Below are 22,510 nucleotides of genomic sequence, written 5' to 3'. Positions count from 1 at the left end.
GCTATTTTTAGTAGGCAGAATTTGCTCTTTCATTCAGTCTTTTTATCTGCCATTTGCATTCGAAAATTCAAGCATTCCCACAGAAATCTACAAAATCAAAAATTTCAAAATCCAAATTCATCCATATGATTGAGAATACATATTATTGATTCCAAAATGAGAAAAGATGCTCCTTGACCATTGAGCTGTATTGGGTTTTCAACAAAAAAAAAAAACATGGTTAAAAACAAAATGTGAAGATAATACTTACTACTAGTAAACTAGTCTATTGTGAACGGTGTACGAAGACTCTCTTTGGTGGTGGAATCAATGTGCATATATGTTGAATAGTGGAGGAAAAGAGAGATGAAGGCCTGAGGGAGGGGAGAGGAGGCAAACGAGTTATAGAACAAAAGAGTTCACTATCAACCAGCAAAGATCCTTGGTGGGAAAACTTTTCCTCTTTTCCTCCTGTTTCTACTTTAGCCACTAGCCAGTAGCCACTCGGAATCTTTGTGCTTTTTCTCTAAAGACAGAAGCGGTCATAGGAAGACAATCCAAGCTGCTGCACGCCTGCACCTGCTTCCAAGATCCAAGCTTCCGCTCGCTGGCTGCACCTGCTGCACAATCCCCTTCCAATCGAAATGAAATGGCTGGAGTTAGCAAACCAAATGGGTTTGATTTGGAATTGGAATTAGGGATTGAGGTGAGGAATGGGGATTAAGGAATAGGGATTGAGGTGAGGTGAAGCTGCGGGCAAGATTGAAGCGGCGGCACAATGGTCTCGATTCGTTGAAAGAAAGAAGCGGCGAACAAGATTGAAGTGAAGCCGCTTGACCTAATTAGAGTATTAGACTCTAATATGTGAATTTTTTTTTTTGAATTATCTGGAAAGACAAGAATACCCCTATTACATTTTAAATTTTAATAGGTAAAACATGTAATTAAGCTTACAACTATATATATCTAAGTAATTTTATAAATATAAATTTATATATATCTAAATATACCTTAAGCTCGAAAAGCTCGCGAGCTTATCGAGCATAATATTTTTAGGCTCGAATTCGATTCGTTGGAATATTCAAATAGTTCGAGATCGACTCAAGCTCAATTTGACAAAACTCGAGCCGATCATTTGAACGAGCTGCTCGATTCGTTGACACCCCTCTGCATCAACTAGATGAGGATAGGGGGACAATTGAATAGAGAGAACGGAATTGAGAGTAGCTCGTGATGTTTGTAATTGCAACATGAGCACTGCAAGAAAGTTGATCACAAAAGGACCAGAGTTGAGGAGGGATACTTGGACAGCATGTCTAGCTTCTCGTCATATTTAGCAAGAAAATGCCAAGGTTAGCTGTGCTTTCCTCCCATCTTGTATATCATGTCATAATTAATTTTGCATATAGTTTAAGAAAAGTAAAATGTGATCAAAACACATTAACTATCAAAGTAATTCTTTTCAATTATTACTTCTCAGTTAAACTTAAACGTTTTGTTATTTGAGTTTGAATTTTTCTAAGAAGACACAACTATCAAGAAACAAAGAAAGTTTATAGCATGATTTATTGGGAGAAAACATTCCATTAAATACTTTTCCTTAAAAATTGTATTAAGGGTACAACAGGAACGTTAAGATTTTATTTATTTTTATTTTAAATCATGTCAAATAATTTGGAACCAATCAAAACATAAAACAGGACATATTAAATAGACAGAGGAGTAACCCTAAACAGATTATTAATAGTAAGAAGCCGTTTGAACTCTTAACCTTCCGGCGCGGCCTAGTGGTAGAAAGCCGTTTCGGTTGAATCAACTTTAAACAGCCTCGCTTGGAAGTTGGGAGCGGTTGAAATTCGATTGCTCCTAGAAAGCAGTTCCGAGGTTGGAAGTTTCAAATGCAAATTGCAAACTGGATGGTCTGCTCGTGTTAGTCCCAGGCTATTTAGTCCCCACATGTTTAAATTGAGAAGGGATCCCTATTTGATTTCACCTTGGAGTTTTCTCTTTAGTAAAAAGTAAAACTACAATTTTATTTGCAGGTAATAGCAAGATCATGATTGATCTTATGGAAAATGAAACAACCCTGTGAATATTTTGAAATTTGAGAAAACCGTCCGATCAGGAAAGAAAGAGACTGACAGGGAAAGCAACTCAACCAGGGAAATGCAATATAGCCTATGGGAACTCGACAAGAACCAACCGATTCCCATTTGGCATTTGTCCTTCGGGTATGCTTTTTAGTTTCGCTAACCTTCTTGTGAATTTGGCCGCCTAATAGCAATCTCGACAGGAATATGGGTGAAGGAAGGAGGTATCTGGGTTATCGCCTCATCGGTCTTTGCGTTGAATCTTTTGCTGAAATTTGTTGTGCTGGAAGAAGTAGAACAGAAAAGGCCAATTGATCCTGTTACAGTTTGTTATTCCTGGAATTGTTACGCATGATAATGATGACTAGAACAAAGATCATTCCTGAATGCATATTAACTCTTGAGTTTTTACTTAGAGCTACATGCCAGGGCAGAAGGCGTCTAATTAGCTGCTTTTGTTGCGTTTGCCGGCTTCGTAGTTTCTCTGGAAACGTCTAATTGCATTTGTCAAGTATGTTTTATTTTTGGGTTGATTTCAAATACCTCCATTGAGGTTTCCCTTAATCACACGTAGCATTTCCTAATTTTCGGAAATCACACTTACCGCCCCTGGCAAGACAATAATGTGACCCAATTAGAACAGGTAGAATGACAATACTACCTCCAATATTTTCATACTTCTTGAGCAGAAAAGGACAAGGAAAAGGAAAAAAAATCATTAAAACTAGATTATGTAAAAATAAAAAATGCCATAAAAAATAGCGCATACTTTCGGCACTGTTTATGTGCATATATAATCGAGAGGGGGGTTTTGAGAGATACTTAGACAACCTAGCTATAGAAAAACTCTCTCTATTTTTTTTGTACTCCAATTTTCTCTTGTTATATGGTTTAATCTGGAAGAAGTGAGGGAAAATAGGCCAAATCATTCATCTGATGAAGGAAAATATTGGGGTGTGGTTGAAGTCGTGAAAAAAAATTCATATAAAATGTATCTATAATGGTGTTCAATTATCGGAAACAGAATTTTTGAAAAATTGATTAACATATAATATTCAAATACAAATCCTATTTACTTTCTGCTTGAAACCTTGTCATAAATGTCCTCTCCCAAAGATTTAATGAAAGAAAAACAAAAGATGATTTTTGTTTTTTAATAGTTTGAGGAATGAAAGCTGAACTTTCTCCTAGAAAAACAATAATTTTTTTTTGGGAACTTGTTGTTAAGGAGTTGAAAACAAAAATTATAAAACTCAAAAGGGCATATATTCTAGCTCTACAAGTTTTATAGGGAAAAACAAAATTACTATCGATTTTTCTCCCTAAAAACAATCTTCTTTTTTATTTTTATGTTATAACTCTATCAATTGAGTAATACTACTCTTGATGATTTCATCTTGTCAAATTATATGGACAAGTAACTGTTGTAAGCAACGGTCATCTGATGAGAAAAAAAATTATAGGATTCAATAGTTATTGCACTCATACCCCTCAACTTTTAAGTTAATAGTGCAATTGTATTTGTTTTTATTTTCATCTTCTAAATTTAAAAAATCAACTTGTAAAAGGGTAAAAGTGAGGGAATATCATGTTTCTCTCCCACAATGCTTTTTTATTTTATTTTATTTTTGGTTACATAAGAGGGTTGACAATTTAATGTTACAAAGGTTGTCATTTTAAGGGTGTTAATTGAGATTTCTGAAAACTAAGAAGTGCTAGGTGTGATTAGGCGAAACCTTAGGAGAGGTTTTTGAAATTAACACTTTTATTTATATATTTAGTACTTATATTTGGTCATGCGTCCATCAACAATCTATCCAATAATTTTATAAAAAGACAACAAAACAAGCCATGCCCGGCTATAGAAATTTAAAGTTGGGTTTTTTGGCGGCAAGAAACAAAAAATTTATGAATTCTCAATAATCGCAGTGTACAGTTTTTATTAAAGATTTAATGTCCATCACAACGAGTGATAATTGTCTAATCAATATCACTAGTATCAGTATTGTACATAGCTCTCAAAATGTTGTCCTATCGCCATTTTTCAAAGGTTGATTGGAAGTTTGCATATGCAGGGCATGAATAACGAAACTTCAACCACGAAACACCAAGCTTATGCCCGACAAACCGAAAAAAGACAAATGTTAAAGGGAAAAAGGCTCAGATCGACGCGGCAAGTGGAAACAACTACATCCATTAATTTACTTCAGATTTTTGGACTATTGTCGGAGGAACGATTCCCGCAGGAGGAGAAATTTACTCCTAGCAGTGTGGATGCAGTCTTGTACTAGTATTTATTTAATGGAGTACTAAAATGGAACCAAAGCAAAGTGAATCCTTAATAGAGTATATATATTCAGCCTACTGATTTTGTAAAAAAGAAATTCAGCTGTAGGGCTGCAAACGAGTCGAGTCGAGTCGAGTTTTGAGCTAATCGAGCCGAGTCTCGACTGAATTTTACCAAGCTCGAGCTCGACGAGCCGGCAATTTTCAAGCTCGAGCTCAACTCGAATTAAGTCGAGCCGAGCTCGAGCTCGAAAAAAATAAAAAATAATTATTTTTATTTTTTAAAAAATAAATAAAATAATATTTGTTTCTTAATAAATAATAAAATATGAAGGATATATACGTAATTTTATTATGAAAATAAAAAAATATATATATAATATACGTAATTTTATTATTAAATAAAAATAAAAAATATATATATATATACTCAAGCTCGCGAGCCTAACGAGCTTAATATTTTGAGCTCGAGCCGCTCGCGAGCGGTTCGATTCGTTTGCAGCCCTATTCAGCTGTAAATAAATGAACGAGTAATTGCGGACTTCATACATTAACACGATGCAATTTCATGATTTTGATTGAATTATTATCTTTTATCGCCTCTCTTTTTTTTTTTTCCTTTTTTATTTAATTTTTTTTTAATCAATCGTCACTTTATTCTATCCTAACCTAAAATGGAGGCCCAATTAGACCTATAAGGACCGATGGAGACTGAACCATCATCGATTTGAATTTTTTAAAGAAATCACATACTGTGACAATTAGTGGGAGGTTAAGGGTTCCCAACCCACTGGTTTTTTTTTATCTAATTGCTATTCGAGAATAAATGAAACTTCACGAGCCTTAAAAAGAAAAAAAGAACTTGAATTTTTTTTTTTTAATAATCTTTTTAAAACGGGCAGGTGAAAATCAAGAGAACGGACTTGGGGAAAAGAAAGAAAACAAAAAATGCAAAAACAAAAAAAGAGTGAAGCGTAATATTAGTGGGGCCCACTAAACTAATTTCCAAACGAAATACAGTTAGCAAAAAGGGACCCGCAATTTCAAATTTGAGCAAATAAGTGTGCGAGCAAAAAATGGGCGCTAGATACTACTTATGTATAAAGTCAAATGGTAATGGAAGGAAGGCCGGGAGATTGAGAGATTGTCGTGTTGTGTTGGATCATGGCTGTCTAAGTCTAACTAATCAGTAATCTCGCCCGTCTTGGGTTCGACCTTTCTTCCTCCCCGCTTCTGTTTCTCCTTCTGCTGCTGCATGCCCAACGAAAATTTCGCCCCCAACCATTTAACAACGCCTTTTTTTTATCCTTCTCTCCCTCCAGAACTGGGTAGGTGTGTTTCACTCCCGAAACACCCCACCCCCTCCACGAGGCACTTTTTCATTTATCCAATCCGAGTTTTGGAGGACCAGAGCTGCTGTGTATATGATTTCCTCCTCTGCATTTCTCGCATGATCCCCCTCCCCTCTTACAAAAGATGTAAAAAGAAGAAAAAGAAAATATAAAAAGAGGCGTTTACGGGAAAAATGGACGTAGAATTGGAGGATCTCACTGAAGATTATGTGGAGCCGAAAGAAATTGATTGGGAATACGAATTCGATGCGGCTCGGTTTTTTGATTTTTGCTGTCCAGAATCGGACAGGGAAGCCCAGGAAGCGGAGCGCTGGTTTGCTGTGGCCGGAAATTATCCGGTTTCTCGTAAGACATTCCTCAATTAATCCATATACGCAATAGACAAGTCTTTGATGATTCCTTCTTACGGCTGTCATGTGCTTGACGTTAGGATATTGGCTATGATAATCCTGTCCTCTGACTTTTATCATCATTTATGGATGAGAAAAGTTTTGATGTATTTGATCATACGCGGAATGCTGAAGCGGGGAAAGTCAATTAGTATTTGTTTCGTTTATTGTCCTGTTGGATGAAAACATTTTAGTAATTGGTTCGTAGCTAGTGTCTTTAGTGAGAATTTCCATCAATGTTATTACTCGTCTAGTTTTATCCTTCTCTGCTGTTTTACTTGCTGCTGCTATTAGTTATTACTCGTCTAGTTTTCTTAGCTGGGTTTTCAGTTGGAGCCAGGGCGAATTTGCTCTCATAAACTCTAACAGAATCAGTTTTGATTCTTTTGAACAAAGTTTTGATTTGATTACAGAAAAATCAACAGTTACCTGGTCAAAGTTTGAGCATTTGTTTTATTATTATAATTATGCTTTTCATGAATTGTTGGTTCAGTTTTCCTTACTAGTTCGTTCTCTCTCTCTCTCTCTCTCTGCTACTATTTGAATCTTTTTTTCGAACTTTAGCTCTAGTGATGAAGTTATATTGGGGAGGAGACATTCAAGGGGAGGATACAATTACTTGCTCAAGCTTAGATGATTGCAAAAGCAGTAATGCAGATGTTGGTATTTGCTCTGACAGTTCTCCATCAGGTATTCAATTCTCTAAACCATCGGATTTCCCTTATGCTTTCTGTATAATTTTCTTCCATATAAAGATCGGCAAAATCTTCGGTGTCAAAACCATGATTTTTTTTTTTTGGTGATTTTTACTTCTTTTTCTCATGCTACTGGTTTGAAGTTACTTCACATGACAAACTCGTCCATCTATATTAACAAGGAAACCTGGTTCAAATGAAGCTTAAAATCGTGGGAAATGCCTTGCATCCTTTCAACAAGCCTTTCAGCCAGTATGTGGAGACTTTCAAGGACTTAGGCATTGCTTTCCACAATTCCCTAGTCCTTGTGCAGCTTTACATTCTACCACGGTACTGTCTAGGCTCCACACATGGCCATCGTAGACTGTTTAAAGATAGGGAATTTTCCAATAACAGACATGAACGGGAGTATTTCTTATGCATGCTGGTTATTACAATGTCTGGCTATCAAGCGCCTTCGATGCAAGTTTATGAGTAACTAGAGCTCTGAGATTTTTAATTCTGTATTTATCACACCTGTAGTTGGAGTTACGTAGATGCAGTTTCTCATCCTTTTTAGTCTGCCTAAATTGATAGCCTTGATTTGAGTGAACTAACGATGGGATATCTGAGTTGAGATATATAGTATTTTTTTTTTAGGCTTGGATGTCAAACTGGCGAGACATCTTAGGATGTCATGATTCGTCCCATTTCTTTGGAATTCGTAACTCTTCAACTTTTGGTTTTGCTTTTAATTTCTTCTGGAACAGAAGGTGCTATGAAAACTAAAACGACATCAGTTCCCAGCTCATCCAAACCAAGGACTTCCACTTTGATGAAGCCTACAGCTAGTCATTTGGCCAAAGTAAACAAAGCAAGAGATTTACTTTCCAGCCACTTATGTAAAAGGTTTGCTTTCATTTAAAGAGAGCTGCACTATCTTGTTTCTAAGGCATTATTTGCAGTACTGAATGAATGAAGAAATAAAATTTAGATTATAAGGCTCATGATTGTTATGGTTATTTCAGGTCCAAAATTTTCTCCGGCCACCTTTTTTTTTTTTTTACTTCCTTGTGCAGGTATATGCTTAATCATTTTCTGTACCTCCATTCTAGGTTTCAGAAATCACCCATCCACATAGACCAGAGAAGCTTGCAGAAATCTCCCGGTTTTGATAACCTAGCTACCAAACGACAAAAGCTCGAGATTGGCTACCTGTGCAAGGTGCTATACTAGATTTTGATATCTGTGCCATCATTACATTTTAAACGTCTATAAGGGCTTCAATGTATTCCTTCCCCCATCAATAATAAAAAGTTAAAAATAAAATTAAAAATTCCCGTTCGTCCTTGTTGGTACTCCAATCTTCTCCTGGTTATGAGACTTTAGTTAGGCATCTCTATATGTTTCTCATGCTGTTTGTCTTGAAGTCATAGTAAGAACCTGTGAGAACGTAGGTGAGGCCTACATTCTACAAGGATCTAGGAGCACTCCTATTCATGATTTCTTTCGAACATTGTTTTGCTGTTTTATAAGAAAGAGGTATAGGACCAAGAATCAGTTTCTTGTCAAAACTTCAAATAATAAATCTACTTCCCTCATGAGTTTACCTCTCTTGAGGAGTTAAGTGATCTTGATGAGATTTCTAAAAATAGAAACGTTGTACTTTGCATCATCCAATTGTTAAATTGCTGTGAGGAATGCTTCCAAGGTGTGCAACACAGCAGTAAAATTAACGCGTTCTGTACCATTAGTCCTGCTGGAAACGTTGGGTTGTTCTTTCTGTTCAAACAGCATTTTTCTGGAATTGAGAAAAGCTGCTCCCATCTGTTGTCATCAAATTCCCATTTTTGGATTGAGTATTTAACTTCTCCCTTTTGTATTTTAAACCAGGTATCACATTTGAAGCATCAAGCTTTGTTACTCCACAAGAAATCCCAAAAGGTTCCGTCTACAGTAGTAGAACTGTGTAACTGTTGTGTGTTGATCCGTGTTCATGAGACTAAACTAGTTTGAATGTTTACTTTTTCAGGAGGGAACTGTAACTCCTAAAATAGCACATTCTAAGATGAAGGTAACTGTTCCCAAAGAGCCTGAATTGCAAACACAGCAAAGGGCGATAAACCGAAGGTACTCTCAGTTTTCCTAGCAGAAGTTGGTTTTCGTCATTTTGTCTATTCAGCATCGAAAATAGGTTTTGATATATATAAATTTTTTTTCTGTTGTTTAATGCAGGTCAAGGACTAATTCTGAGTCAAGTGAGCATTCAGAATTGGAGATACAAACCTGTAGATCACGATCATTGAACAGAAAAGTTGGTACTTGAAATAACATAACATTTTTTCCCTTTTGAACCTGAATTTTCTGAAGATGCTTTTCGTGGGTAATATCACTAAAGATTTGTCTTACATGCTTGTCATATATTTTCAAGGCCCATACTGTAATCCAACCTAAGAAGAGCAAAGCGCAGCTACCTGTGTTTCAAGTAATACTTTCAAACACCATTAATGCGATATTCTTTTTTTTTTTTAATATTCTTTTCAAACAGCATTAATAGATAATTTTATATCATTGTTCCTATCAAATAATGGTTTTGTAGGCTTTTAATTTGAAGACTACTGAGAGAGCCTTGCAGCGTTCATCTCGTAATGTAAGCCAACATCCTCCTTTCCCAGTTTTGGTGGCTTAAATTAATTTAAGTCACTTACAGCTTTTTGACATATGATCCAACAAGAAGAAGCATTTCCTATCACAAGCTGTGAACTATAATGCATAAGAGTGGTTTTTGGTACCCTTGACCACGATGTAGCTGTTGGTTGTCACCCTACAGATGGGTTTAAAATGCTTAGTCTCAATACAAGAAATACCTTAAGGGAAATTGTTCACATGACAGTAAGCTTGCTTCCTTTGTGATCTGGAATTTTGTCCAATACAGGAACTGAAGACACACAACTCTGATAGCATTTCACAAAGTATTCCTGCAGAGCTGAAGAGGTTTAAAAAGTTTCCAAATTTTTTTTTATCTTGATCTTGAATTGAGGAAAGCAAAGACGTCCTCTTTAGTCACTGTTGACTAACATCAGGTTGATTAATCCTTTTACATCACAGAAGCTGCATTCCTGTTCACCCTACAGAAGTCAAGAAGACCGGCAAGAAGTACCTCTTAAATACCAACTCTGATGAACATTTATCTTGCTTTACTAGTGTGGCAATCCTGAGAGCTTGTGGACTGGTTCCTTCTTGATTAATAATTGCATTGGTGATCGTATCATGGATCACTTCACTATCATTATGCGCCTTGTTTATGATTGGAACCGATTGGAACCTGTAGTGTATTTTCTTAGGTGAGCTGTATTTTGCAGATCAGACCCTGATGATGCTTTGAAGAAGAAAAAACATGAAACACCACTCAAATTAAAAGTTTGGCCTATCAGTAATAAGGTTGTCCACAGACTTGACCGAACTGACCAAAATGCATGATTTTGTAAAGCTAGGAATAATGTTATAATGAAGTTATCTTTTGCAGATTTTTCCTACCAAAGACGATACTTTTGGGACTAGAAGTGGCAGTGAAGAAGCCATAACGGCAATGGTGTAAAATGAGATCTTATTTTAGCTTTTTGATCTACATGGTTTCTATTTGGCATACTTTTGGTTCCTCTTTCCATTATATGAAACTTATGAGTTAACTCTCAACAGGACCTGAAACTTCAGAAAGATCAAAGGCTTTCACACAATCCACCTACCGACTTATTTAACAAGGTAAATTATTAGTTAGATGTATAGTTATTTTGGCGTGTGAGCTTTCACAAATCAATGATTGCAAGAGAAGATTTTTGGCTTTACAATAGTAAGCAACATTTCTTTGGTATGCGTATATATGTGTCAACGTTTCTTTGACCTTATTTGCCAGCTTTCCCTGAGATCTGAACCGGGGAGTGATGCAGTATCTCAGCCTAATATTCACATGTCCAATAAGGTCAGTTTCGTGGATACTATGGCATGTCATTTCCATTCATTTTGATGATAATTATTTTGTCAAATATTCATCTTCTTCACGATACAGGGATCAAAGGAGAATGCCCCTGATTGTTTCCAACCTGAATTTAGAGTAAGCATGTTCCGAGGATAAGTAATTTTATTCCTCAATGTGTATATGTGTACATGTGTCAACCTGAACTTTGGTATGTGTAATTTAAAAATTATAAAATATTTCCTTGTTATCTACAGTGGTGTGGCGGCAAGCTAAATCAATTTGGGAGTGGCAAGGCAATTCCAGGAATGGTAAATGAGTCCAACATGAGCAGCTAGCTTTAAAGGTGTCTGATCAATTATTATTGTAACTACATATCAAGGCACCCTCAATGTATTAGACTACGTAATGCTCAGAATAAATCAATTTTGAGTGTGGAAATACTACAATTTCTGTTACAGACACAATCAATAATGTCGGTAAATGATGCATGCTTTCGTATGGTATGATCTCATGGAGCTATTTGAGTAATTAAAATTTAGGTTTCAAGTAACTTCTGATGAATTCCTGTATTCTTTGGTTGACTACCATGTAGTGCAAGTGCTTTCTGAATCGTTCCTAAGATGATGCTGGAAGCCTGCCAATCTCCTCCTATACGGGGAGGGAGAAGGAAGTTTGCGGAGGGGGGGGGCAGGGTCTGAGATAGGAAGCCACAAGACTGAAACTTCTCTGTTTTCAAGTCTCTAGAGAGGGAGCGATGAAGAGAGGAAAGAAGAATGGTGGGATTGTAAAAGTTCTAAAGATCTAATCCTTGAAGGCGTCATATGGAAATCACAAGGACAAACTCAACACTGAGTGATGTCTAGTGCGGTGTTCTGTGGTTACCAACACTCGGGGGATACTCTTTTGCAGGCCAAACTCAACAATTAGATCTCTTTTGTGATTTTCTTCTAGTATAAATTCTGTTTTCCTCGCTTTCGCATCCGTGTGAACTTCGTTTTCTTTCTCAATATGATCAAAGATTTGAGAACTTTTATACGCTAGCAAGTAGTAAATAAAAAGTTGCATTTTCCAATGCGTGATAGCTTGTGCAGTTTTTGACGTGACGCATCTAATTTAAATGCTAATTCTCTCAGGAGGAGCTTGGGTATTCGCTGAAATAACAACACGGGGCTTGCAATTGTGTCGTCCGTGGTTGTGCTTGGAGACATATTGTCTATAAAATATAGCACGATTTTTCGGTTGGGTTAGCCGGAAATGATGGGACTTTGCAATTCAGACTTTGTTCCAAGGTCCCAAGAAGAGCGTAAGGTAACTCCCGACTTAGAAGGAAGGCAAAGATTTTTGTGGCATTCATTCCAATTGGGATCAAATTCCCCGGAGGCGAAGTTTAATATTTCGAAGCACTCTATTGGAATTGTTGCAATTCCACATTTATGTTGCAGAGAAGCAGTGGTGGTGTATTGCTTGTCACCCTTTGAGAATATTAAATTGTTACTTTCTCTCTACTTTTTCTTTGAGAAAATTATTCGAAACATCCTTTATATTTTATTGAATGAATTTTTTCATCTTTCAGTTTTAAAATGTTAATTTTATGCCCTTTATAAATTCAAGTTCGCAAAATTTGATCCTAACATAAATTTTCTTTCACTTTTTATTCTGAAATCAACACTTGATTCACATGCAATAATTTTTATGTACAAAAAGTTCAAAAATAAAAATGGATTGGATCAAATGCCATGTTTTTAGGGAGTAAAATAAATATGATTCAGGTTAGATTCTAATTTTTAGGTGTAAAAATGGATATGAATCGAATTATTTATTTAATTATAAATGAGATTTAACTTTTTGTTCCTACGCATGATAGATTCATGAAAAAAAGTAGTTGAAAAAATAAATTGGAATTAAAATTTACCAATTTGATTTTATAAGGGACGTAAAATTATTATTTAAAAAATGAAGAACGAAAAAATTTATTTAACAAAATATAAAAGATGTTTTGAACGCTTTTTTTTTTTTTTTTCTTTTGTGGTTTGCGCTGCATCCACAGTTCTGCCGTAAGTATTAACTAAAAAAAGAATGGAATGACGATTGATGAGTGCCTCCCATGCCACTTAGTGTCACTATTAGAATTTAAAACTGGCTTTTTTTTTTCCGGTGCGCTTATTGTGGCCGGAGGTGCAGTTGAGTGAGAGCATCGAAATCTGAGGCGGCAACACCACCCATGGAAAGAAATGGAAATCTTTAACTATGCCGGCACCTTTTTAAATTTAACCTTTTTTTTCGTGACACTAACTGCTATCCGTGCTTAAATTTTCCTCCCGGTTGAAGTAGTTTCCACTAGTCCAAAAATATTATTGACTTGCACCGTTTCGTTTTGGCCCCTTACTGGGTCTAGCACTCCATAGGTCATCTCAACCTGCAGTTTCTGTTGGCCACTCTTGTTTAGTTTTATTACAGAATGGGGACAAGAAGTTGCTGTTTTTCTTGTCCAATATGCTGCTTAATTTAATCTGGACAGAACGAAAAACAAACACCAGCAACATAGACAACGGTAAAGTAATTATATTACACAAAAAAAGGGATCCACGATGAAAATGTCTAATACAGATGCTGGCATTATGAACTTCATCAACCTTCAGTTTAAAGGAAGACCATATAACAAGCAAAATTTGGGTTGAGATCCTGATATCCAGCTCGCATTCTCTTCAATGGATTTGGAAAGACTCGAAATATTGTCAGATTGTGTTCTTTGATACAACTTCACCGAATCTCACAAACCATTCCGCATCAGAGGAGTTGTTGTCTGCCCGGACCTGTGGCTGCATCGTTTTAAGTTGGGATTGTTCCTTGGCAATCACAAACTGCGAGTAGTTACTAGTCTTGGCGGTACCCAATGCTGGCTTTGTTGGAGGGGGTGGAAGCAATGAGACAAGTACTCTAGCAACTTCGTGCATTGTTGGTCTCTCAGAAGGGTGTCGCCTGGTGCACAACAAAGCGAGCTGAAAAACCTTCTTGACGTGGCCAAGATCCATGCATGTAACAGACACTTCAGGATCCACAGCCTCCATAATCGTGTTGTCATCAGCCTTCAGCAGAATCTGAAAAATGTGGAAATAAAAGACAACGAGGGAGTTCATTATCTCGAGATTATCCTGTCATTCATACCTGAACAAGGAACACTGATGAACCGAAAAATTACCTTGTTCATGCATCTATTTGACACAATGATGTTACACAACTCTCTACTCTGTACTGACCCTCACTAATATTAAATTAATTATCTAATATTGGAGCCGGACAATTTATTGAGTCTCATAATTGAGACTCATTTGATGTTGTGGGGGTTCTGTAGAAAAGTTTTTCCCAGAAATGAAAAACTGAAAAGGCTGCCTGCCATATCCTTTCACCTAGTTCCATTACTATCTCATGTATGTAAAACCATATTTATCCATTCTTAACACGGAAAATAAGAGATTTGGCAATGCTACAGATAATTACCATCTGATGCAGGTTCGAGTTGTTGTCTACAGCCTTCTTTCCGGTTAATAGCTCTAGCAGAACCACTCCAAAACTGTACACGTCTGATTTTTCAGTTAGTCTAGAAGTCCTTGCATACTCTGGATCAATGTAGCCTATAGTACCGAGTACATAGGTTGATTCATGAGTTTTAGCAGCGGAAATAGATTTTGCAATACCAAAATCTGAGAGATGAGCCTCAAAATTTTCATCCAACAAAATATTTGACGACTTCACATCCCGGTGGATAATTCTTGGATTGCACCCATGGTGAAGATAAGCAAGCCCTTGAGCTGCTCCAACAGCAACCTTCAGTCGAGTTTCCCAGTCCAGTTTTACTTTCTTAGATGGCCCTACAATAATTGTTGCACTTGTACAGTTAAAGATTGCTTTTAGCCCTAGTCATATAATCCTGCTGGAGATACAAGTCGCTATATCAAATCAAGTTTTGTTTCACCTCATAGATGCGGAGATATTGTATTCCAGTGCCCTAAAAAGGCCTGATTTGAGGATCAAGTTTAACCAAATTAAGGAGTAAATAGCATGAATAGGCTGAGAAGACACTAACCGTGAAGAAGATCCCAAAGTGAACCATTCTCCATATAGTCATAGAATAGAAGGTTCCCAAGGGGGGAGAGAGAATAACCATGCAAGCTGACAAGGTTTCTGTGCCTGATGCTACCAACAGTCTCCAATTCAGTTTCAAACTCACGCAAATTGTGTGGATACTGAGTATAAAGTCGCTTAACAGCAATTGTTTGGGAACCTTTCAGTATGCATTTGTAAACTGTGCTGGAAGCACCGCATCCTATGATGTACTTCTCACTCAAGTTCTCAGTGCTTAGCATAATATCTTCATAAGTATGGAGTGCCAAATCCATGTGCAGAACCACGAGTTTTGGGGGGCCTGAATTGAGAAGAGAAATGCATGAAAACCTTGAGACGAATCAAACTATAAAATAACATGAAGTATTAAGTCATGTACCGCTTTGCATGCACTTCTTAGATCCATTTACAAACTGTCTTGGTTGGTTAGTTTTATAAACAGCAACCATCACCATGGACAGTAGGGTCATGAAGCCTAGTATTAAGCAAACCACAGCAGTCCTGGAGAATATTGCTGCACTCCAAAAGCACCAATATTACAACCAGAGTACCATGTCTCCGGCATCTTTTTCACTGCAGAAAAGTTACTCTGAACTGGCTTTAAAACCGAGGAACATACCTTTGAATTTTGAAGTACCAGGACTGCTTACTGAACCTAGCCAGTTCCCTCTTAACAGCGGATTTCCAATGAAACTTAACGAAAAAGGAATAAATGTCAAAAGATCACCTATATTCCTTTTTGGTAAGAAAACAAGTATACATCACCTATATGAAGCCCAGCTTGCCACATACCTGTCAGGTGGAAACCTTGAGAAGTTTCTGCCTACAGGGATAACCCCAGTAAAGTTGTTATAAGAAACATTCCTGTGGAAAAGATTTATCAGTAACTGCAGAAGCTTCAAATGAAAGAAAACAGAGGCAGGATGGACTCACAATATGGCAAGGCTTAAACAATTGGTTAGTTGACCAGGAATTTCTCCACTGAGATTATTATTATTCAGAATACTGCAACAATAACAACCAGACAACAATTATGATGATATTTACTAAGAAATCATTCATGATAATGATAGATGAATGAATATGAATTAGCAAAGACAAGAAAAACAGGTTAGAAACTTTGTCTCACAGTGACTCGAGGTTCTGCAACTGGCCCAATTCTTTCGGCATGCGACAAGATAATTTGTTGCAAGACATGTCACTACAAAAATACAACCATCAAAAAGAGGAAAACACATTTTTGGAAGGCTTGAAAATCTACAAGGACAATACTAGATACTCACATTGTCTGTATACTTCTGAGGTTGCCAAATTCTTCAGGTATTGGTCCATCAAGGTGATTGTAACTTAAATTCCTGTCCAGTCAGTAAGACTTGTTAGATCCTTGCACAAGGTTCAGACAAACATGTGATCTTCATTTCAAGGATATTACGTCTTACAATATAAGAAGATGCTCCAGGTCACCAACAGAAGCAGGTAATAATCCAGAAAAATCATTACTGGAGAGATCTCTGAAAGGGAACAGTCTTTGTCAAAGTTTGAAGTTGCTAAGAGCAAGGTTACATAAGAAAAGTTGGGACTTACAATGTGTCAAGATTGATAATATGACCCAGCTCGTATGGTATGCGACCCTTAAATTTGTTAGATGAAAGATTCCTAAGAGTAATGGAGATTGAGTTTACAAGGTTGACGTAAGAGCAAGCACGAACTGTTGTTTAAAAAAAAAAAAAGAAATCTCAAAAAGAACATACAGATATGTCAGGCTCTCCAAATTCTGAAATTCCAATGGAATGGATCCATTTAAGCGATTGCCGTGTACATTGCTAAGAGTATATGACAGAAGATAAATTAGGTAATAGTCAAAAGCAAAATTACACAAGTGAAATGCACAAAGGCAGGAATTCACATGTTAAATAAGAAAGAAATAGGACGTCTTACAACTGATTCAAAGCTGTACACGAGCTGATGTTGCGAGGAATATACCCTTCAAGAAGATTATTTGCAAGATTCCTGCAGAAGGATCATATATCAATCTGCCAAAAGTACAACTGAGAATGCATTGAAATTATTCACGACCCATGAGGAACTCACAGTTCAAAAAGGTGCCCCAGTTTTCCAAGTTCAGCTGGAATTTGACCAATCAGAAGATTGTCATTCAGTTGCCTGCAGGAAAGCTCACTTAGAAGTTGAAGCATAACAAATGGATGTCCTCCAACACACCCCCAAAAAAAAAAAAAACAAACAGATGTAAATTCCTGAGATTCCTTGAGATACAAAACTAACAAGTAACTGAGATTTGACATATTGCCCAGCTGTGGTGGAATCGGCCCTGTGAGCTTGTTCCCATGAAGGTACCTGGCTCATCAAACATGTACTTTGAGCTTTAGGACTTGTAAATCATACCAAGTCCACAAGATTCACTTAGCCTAGAACTTACAGCTTTCCAGTGTATGATAGATTCCCAAGAATGGGAGGGATTGATCCAACTAGTTCATTGTCACTCAAATCCCTGAAAAGAGATGGTAAACAAGAAATTAGAAAAAAAAGTTTTCCTTTCCAAAAGGTATTGAATGTGATGTTACAAAGTCAATTCACATATAGGACAAGCTTTATGTGCTGATTGATGTATATACTTACAACACAGCAAGGGCTTGCATCAAACCAATTACATCCGGAATCTTCCCGGTTAGCTTATTTCCCTGCAGAGACCTGTTGAAATGAGCCATAAGAAACATATGCCAATGTCAAAACTAAAGTCAACAATTGAAAGAGCTTAATACTAAGAGGATGTAGATGACAAGTACAAGTCACTGAACAGTCCAAGATATACGATTCATCACTAGAGTAAACCCTTCTCTTTCAAACACAAGATATTCAACCAAGCAGCAGCAGAACTTACAAAGTAGCCACTTGTAGGAATCCAATATTGTAAGGGATCTCCCCAGTTATCCGATTATATGAGATATCTCTGAAACCATGAATAATGAATTTCAGCCAAAATGTCCACCAAGATATAAATTCTTCATAAAGTTTTCAAGAGAAGAAACCTACAAGATCTGAAAGCTTGTACAGTTACCAATGTTGTCTGGAATGGTTCCAGTCAAATTGTTACTCCTTACATCACTGAAACAACAGACAATATTTTGCTATCATGAAACCAGATGCACTTCAAAAGTAACACTTTTCAGAGACTAGTACAGGGAGTATCTTGCAGGAGTACATACAAGTACCACAGGCCAGTTAATTGACACATATCAGGGGAGAGCGTTCCAATTAATGAGTTGTCACGTAAACCACTGAGCAGAAGAGTCAAGTAAAAAAATTTTAGATACAGCAATTCCTCTCAATAGATGCTATGAAAAAGGAAAAGTGGAAGACCTACAGATACTGCAAAACTTCATTCCAGTAGATCAACCTAGGTATCTCACCAATAAGCTGGTTTCGCGCAAGATCACTGAAACCCATAATACCATTAGCTGGTAGTACTTAATATATATAATGGCTAGCCATGAAGTATAAATCACTTACTAAAATAATACTTCTTAAAAATGGTCATAACTGCTGAGCAAAAGCAAAGTTTACAAAACACTAATGGCTTAAAGGAGGCAGCACAATTCTTACAGAGTTTTCAGGTTTGGAATTTGTGTAAGAGTTGAGGGGATGGGACCTGTCAATTGATTGTTCTTCAAGTTCCTGCATATAGTAGTTAATTAGGCTGATTCGGATAAGATCATTTCATGCAAAATGCACCACATAAATGATAAGAGGCACAAAAAACTCACAGTAACTCGAGCTTTTTGAGCCTTGAGATCGAGAAGGGTATATCCCCATAAAGCAGATTATCAGATAAATCCCTGCAAGAATTGCAATAATCAGAGTCCTAGAAAAGCAGATCATAATATGAACATCTTGGAAGTTTACAGGCTACAATGCTTACAGAAGGATCAAAGAGATACAGTTGCCAATCTCATCAGGTATTTGACCAGTTAGCTTGTTTCCCTGTAGGTCCCTGCCAGCATTATATTAGAAAAATATGTTATGATTCAAGCTGGTATACCAAAAATAAAAACTAAGCCATCATAACCACAACAGTGGAACCATACAGAGATTGCAAGCTTCTCAAATCTCCAATGGCCATTGAAATTTCGCCACCCAAATCCAGGTTAGACAAATTCCTTCAATCAGAAACCACAAGCTACAGGGTTAACACTGCCTGATAAAATGCTCCAAGCAAGAAACTACTAGAAAGAGGAAGAAACTCACAAAGCAACAACAGACATGGTAAGATTGCCACATATCACGCCTCTCCAAGTGCAGAAATCTTCATTATGAATATCATCCCAGTCCAGCAACACATTGGCTACGTTGCTGAATGATGCTTTAATGGACATTAAAGCTCTTCCTGCATGCACACTATTGATTAGCTTGCTTTACCTCATGAAGCTATCTTATACAATCAAAAGCAGATCCTTGTATAACACACAGTTGATGAACAATCACTAGACATGCAAGCAAGCGACGTCTTTATTAACAGAGGGAGAATACCTGAGTTTTAGGACTCAAGCAAGCAACGTCTTTTTTAATGTTACTTTTTCTGACTTGGACTAATTTTGTTATCAAAACCTTAACCTCATCGGAGGTTTGTCCAATTTTGCAAACATGAGGGGAGGCTAGCCAAATTATCAAAAACTCCAGGGAGGTTTCTGAAATTATTTGTTATCAGGTCAGAAGAGTACTTTAACAGCCGATCAGTTACAACGTGGCCTCCGCGACCCTGAACAGTTGCGCTGATCAGGGCCAATGGTGCCAAGGGTTCAAATGGTTTACAAGATACAAAAGTTGAAAACAGAAACGGAAACAAAAAAGTGGAAGATTTTTTTTTTTTTTTTTTGCGGGATTAGATTTGAAAATCAATAACTCTGTAACAAGAAGGGTTTTGTATACTACTTTTTCTCAACATTAATCGAGTACATTTACACTTCAATTAGGAAAATGGAATTCTTTGAAATCCATTTTTGCATGATCTTCTCTTCTCTTCCCAAAGTTCCCTGCTGCTCCTGCATTCTTCCTTGCGAAAGTTCGTCCACCCTTCCCCCCTCCAATCTGGCCAGCCCATCTCCTCTCCCCAGTCCATGCCCATGGTCGTGGAGTTGCAAGAGCTGGGTCCCAAGTGGGCGTTGTTTGGAGGAGGTGGAGTACAATAATATTTTTGAGGTGAGGACCATGGTTGGGATGAATTTTTGTCGTGAACATTGCCGTTAACATTTTTCACGTGAATCTTGTCGACTTTAGAATTCCCATTAAATCATCAAACATTTGTTCTAATCTTTAGTAAAAAGTACAATATTAGATAAATAACCCGTAAAGAAACAGCACAGAAAGAGAAGGAAGGCTGAAATTTTAGAAGTTGTCGAGCTAGTGAAAAGGTCAAGGCCATTTCCTTTTTTTTTCTTTTCTTTTTTCTCCATTTCTTTCTGGGAGTAATGGAAAATTTTAAACTACTTTATGGGACACTTTAACGGAACCTTTGTTATTCTTAACATAACAACAACAACAAAGAAAAGAACAAAATGCACAAATAAAGCACTGTAAAGGGCGAGAGAGGGGGGGGGGTACTACTTGTAGCTTAGGGGGGAAAAAGGCATTCATCATAAGCTGTGATGGCTCAAATGATGAAACCAAAAAGTTTCGAATTTGTCACCACCCCAGAAAAAAAAAAAGAAAAAGAAAAAAGCAGCGGTGATATGTGATACCTTCATTGCTGAGGGCTGCTCCCGGGAGTGGCAGTAGAAGAAGCACATATACAGCTGAAGTTGCAACTTGGAGAAAAAGATGAAGCTTCATCTTCTATCTTTTCAGTTTCTTGACAATATTGCAAGACAATGGATGAAAGAAGCCAGTAAGCAGTAACGCCCACTCGAGTGGTGCGGAGAGAAACTTCAGGTGCCGGAAAAGCAGCAGAAGAAGAGTCCAGTTGACTTGGTGGGGGCTGCTTCAGCCTAAGAGAAACGTTTCATCAATACTGACCGCTAAAGGAGGAGTACCAAGGGACCAACAACATGAGAAAAGTAACTGAGTTTGTTTGGATAAGAGTTTATTTGGATGATTTATTTGAGATATTTACTGTAGCACTTTTTGTGATGTGATGTATGTGAGATAAAAAGGTGATTGGGAAGATAAAAAGGTGATTGGGATTTGTGAAAACAAATTTTGCAAACCAAATTTGGCTTGTCCAAACAAACTCACTGTTTCTCAATGATCCTGCGGAGGGATTATCCTGCAGAGTAGGATGGTAGCATACATAATGCAAGTGCTAGTACTAGTGCAGCACTGCATTATGTTTGTGAGTGTGCAGAAGAGAGAGATGGATATATTCTGCACAGAGAGAAGAGAGAGAGGGTTAGTGTGTGTGTGGTTTTATTATGGCACAAGGGGGGGGGGGGAGGGTGGCAGTGGAAGAGCAGGCGTTTGGCGTGAACTGTAAGGCATAGGGGTGAAGGACAAATTAAAGAGAGGCTGCTGGCTCTGTGTGACAGTGTGAGAGAGAGTAGAGACAGTAGAGGGGAAGAGGTGCGTGTTTAATGCTTTCGCAGCCTTTGTTTTCCCATTTATGAAGACAGAGAACAAAATTAAAATCCACCCCACAAACAAAAATAATAATAATGCCAATTTCTCTTCTTGACTTCTTCGATTACTCGGAAAGTCTTCACACCATTTCTTTGTGAATAAATTTTATATATATTGTAAATATATATATTATTACAATTGAATAGATAATATATGAGTAAATTTTATATTTTAAATTTAAATTATATATATGTAATAAATATTTTATAATAATAATATATATATTAACAGTATATATAAGATTATTTCTTTCACAATTCTTTCTTGTTTCACAGCCTGCGCCTCTCTATTTCTGTACTAGCTTGCAAGTGCTGCCCACTTTCTAGCTACAAGCCTCTAAGTAAGTGTATTTGATGATAAAAAATCATTTTTTCCCTGTTATTGTTTTTCGCTCATGTACAAAATTGTTCAAGTTTGGGCAACGATGGGTGTGTTTAGATATATAAAATATTTTAACTACTATTATTCTATTTGTATTATAAATATATTTTTGAATGAATCTTATATATACTATCAATATACATATATTATTATGGTTGGATCAATGACATATGAGCAAAATTTGAATTCAAATTCAAATATTACGTATGTGTCATATATTTAATGATGATAATGTACACACTGACAATATATACAAGATTAATCATATAGCTTTTTAATAATTTTTATTATCAATTATATTTTTATCTTACATGTGCTACATTGCAAAAATTTATTATAATAATTATTTCAAATAATCTCTATTGGTTATTACTTAAGTTTGTTTGGATTAGTGAGCTCTTGAATGAAATGCAAGCTTTTCATATACATATTTATAGTAATATACTCAATATATATATAATCTCAAATATACCTAATAAAAAATGAAAATAAAATAAATATTTTCATCTTTTTTTTCCACCCATCATTGCGAGTATTACCATTCCTCCTCCCCACCTCTCTACCCTCTTTCTAATTCATATAGAACTATTTTATTTTTTTTTTTGCAAACGATAACATATATAGAACTATATTA

General features: G+C 36.6%; 2 protein-coding genes across 2 annotated transcripts; one reads left to right on the top strand and one right to left on the bottom strand.

Annotated features, from left to right (window-relative positions):
• The first annotated feature begins 5,547 nt into the window (after window positions 1-5,547).
• Window positions 5,548-11,101, top strand: LOC113763934. Its single transcript, XM_027307933.1, has 17 exons — window positions 5,548-6,052; window positions 6,661-6,786; window positions 7,541-7,679; window positions 7,886-7,994; window positions 8,664-8,714; window positions 8,803-8,900; window positions 9,006-9,084; window positions 9,202-9,255; window positions 9,370-9,420; window positions 9,706-9,764; window positions 9,879-9,926; window positions 10,133-10,211; window positions 10,297-10,362; window positions 10,470-10,532; window positions 10,684-10,749; window positions 10,837-10,881; window positions 11,001-11,101. The coding sequence occupies exons 1-17, from the start codon at window positions 5,881-5,883 to the stop codon at window positions 11,079-11,081; spliced, it is 1,386 nt and encodes a 461-aa protein (XP_027163734.1). The 5' UTR covers window positions 5,548-5,880; the 3' UTR covers window positions 11,082-11,101.
• A 2,167-nt stretch (window positions 11,102-13,268) lies between these two features.
• LOC113762249 (LRR receptor-like serine/threonine-protein kinase ERL1) lies at window positions 13,269-20,937 on the bottom strand. Its single transcript, XM_027305620.1, has 27 exons — window positions 20,622-20,937; window positions 19,132-19,270; window positions 18,972-19,043; window positions 18,806-18,877; window positions 18,651-18,722; window positions 18,490-18,561; window positions 18,251-18,322; window positions 18,093-18,164; window positions 17,920-17,991; window positions 17,768-17,836; window positions 17,506-17,577; window positions 17,306-17,377; window positions 17,152-17,223; window positions 16,960-17,031; window positions 16,807-16,878; window positions 16,620-16,691; window positions 16,453-16,524; window positions 16,308-16,379; window positions 16,152-16,223; window positions 15,998-16,069; window positions 15,802-15,873; window positions 15,661-15,732; window positions 15,488-15,561; window positions 15,248-15,382; window positions 14,831-15,169; window positions 14,245-14,615; window positions 13,269-13,844 (listed from the first exon to the last, which is right to left on the bottom strand). The coding sequence occupies exons 1-27, from the start codon at window positions 20,710-20,712 to the stop codon at window positions 13,482-13,484; spliced, it is 2,949 nt and encodes a 982-aa protein (XP_027161421.1). The 5' UTR covers window positions 20,713-20,937; the 3' UTR covers window positions 13,269-13,481.
• Between the last annotated feature and the right edge of the window lie 1,573 nt (window positions 20,938-22,510).

Source organism: Coffea eugenioides, chromosome 2, assembly GCF_003713205.1.
Source record: "Coffea eugenioides isolate CCC68of chromosome 2, Ceug_1.0, whole genome shotgun sequence".
NCBI classification, from domain to species: domain Eukaryota; kingdom Viridiplantae; phylum Streptophyta; class Magnoliopsida; order Gentianales; family Rubiaceae; genus Coffea; species Coffea eugenioides.
This window is presented reverse-complemented; position numbering and strand designations above follow the sequence as displayed.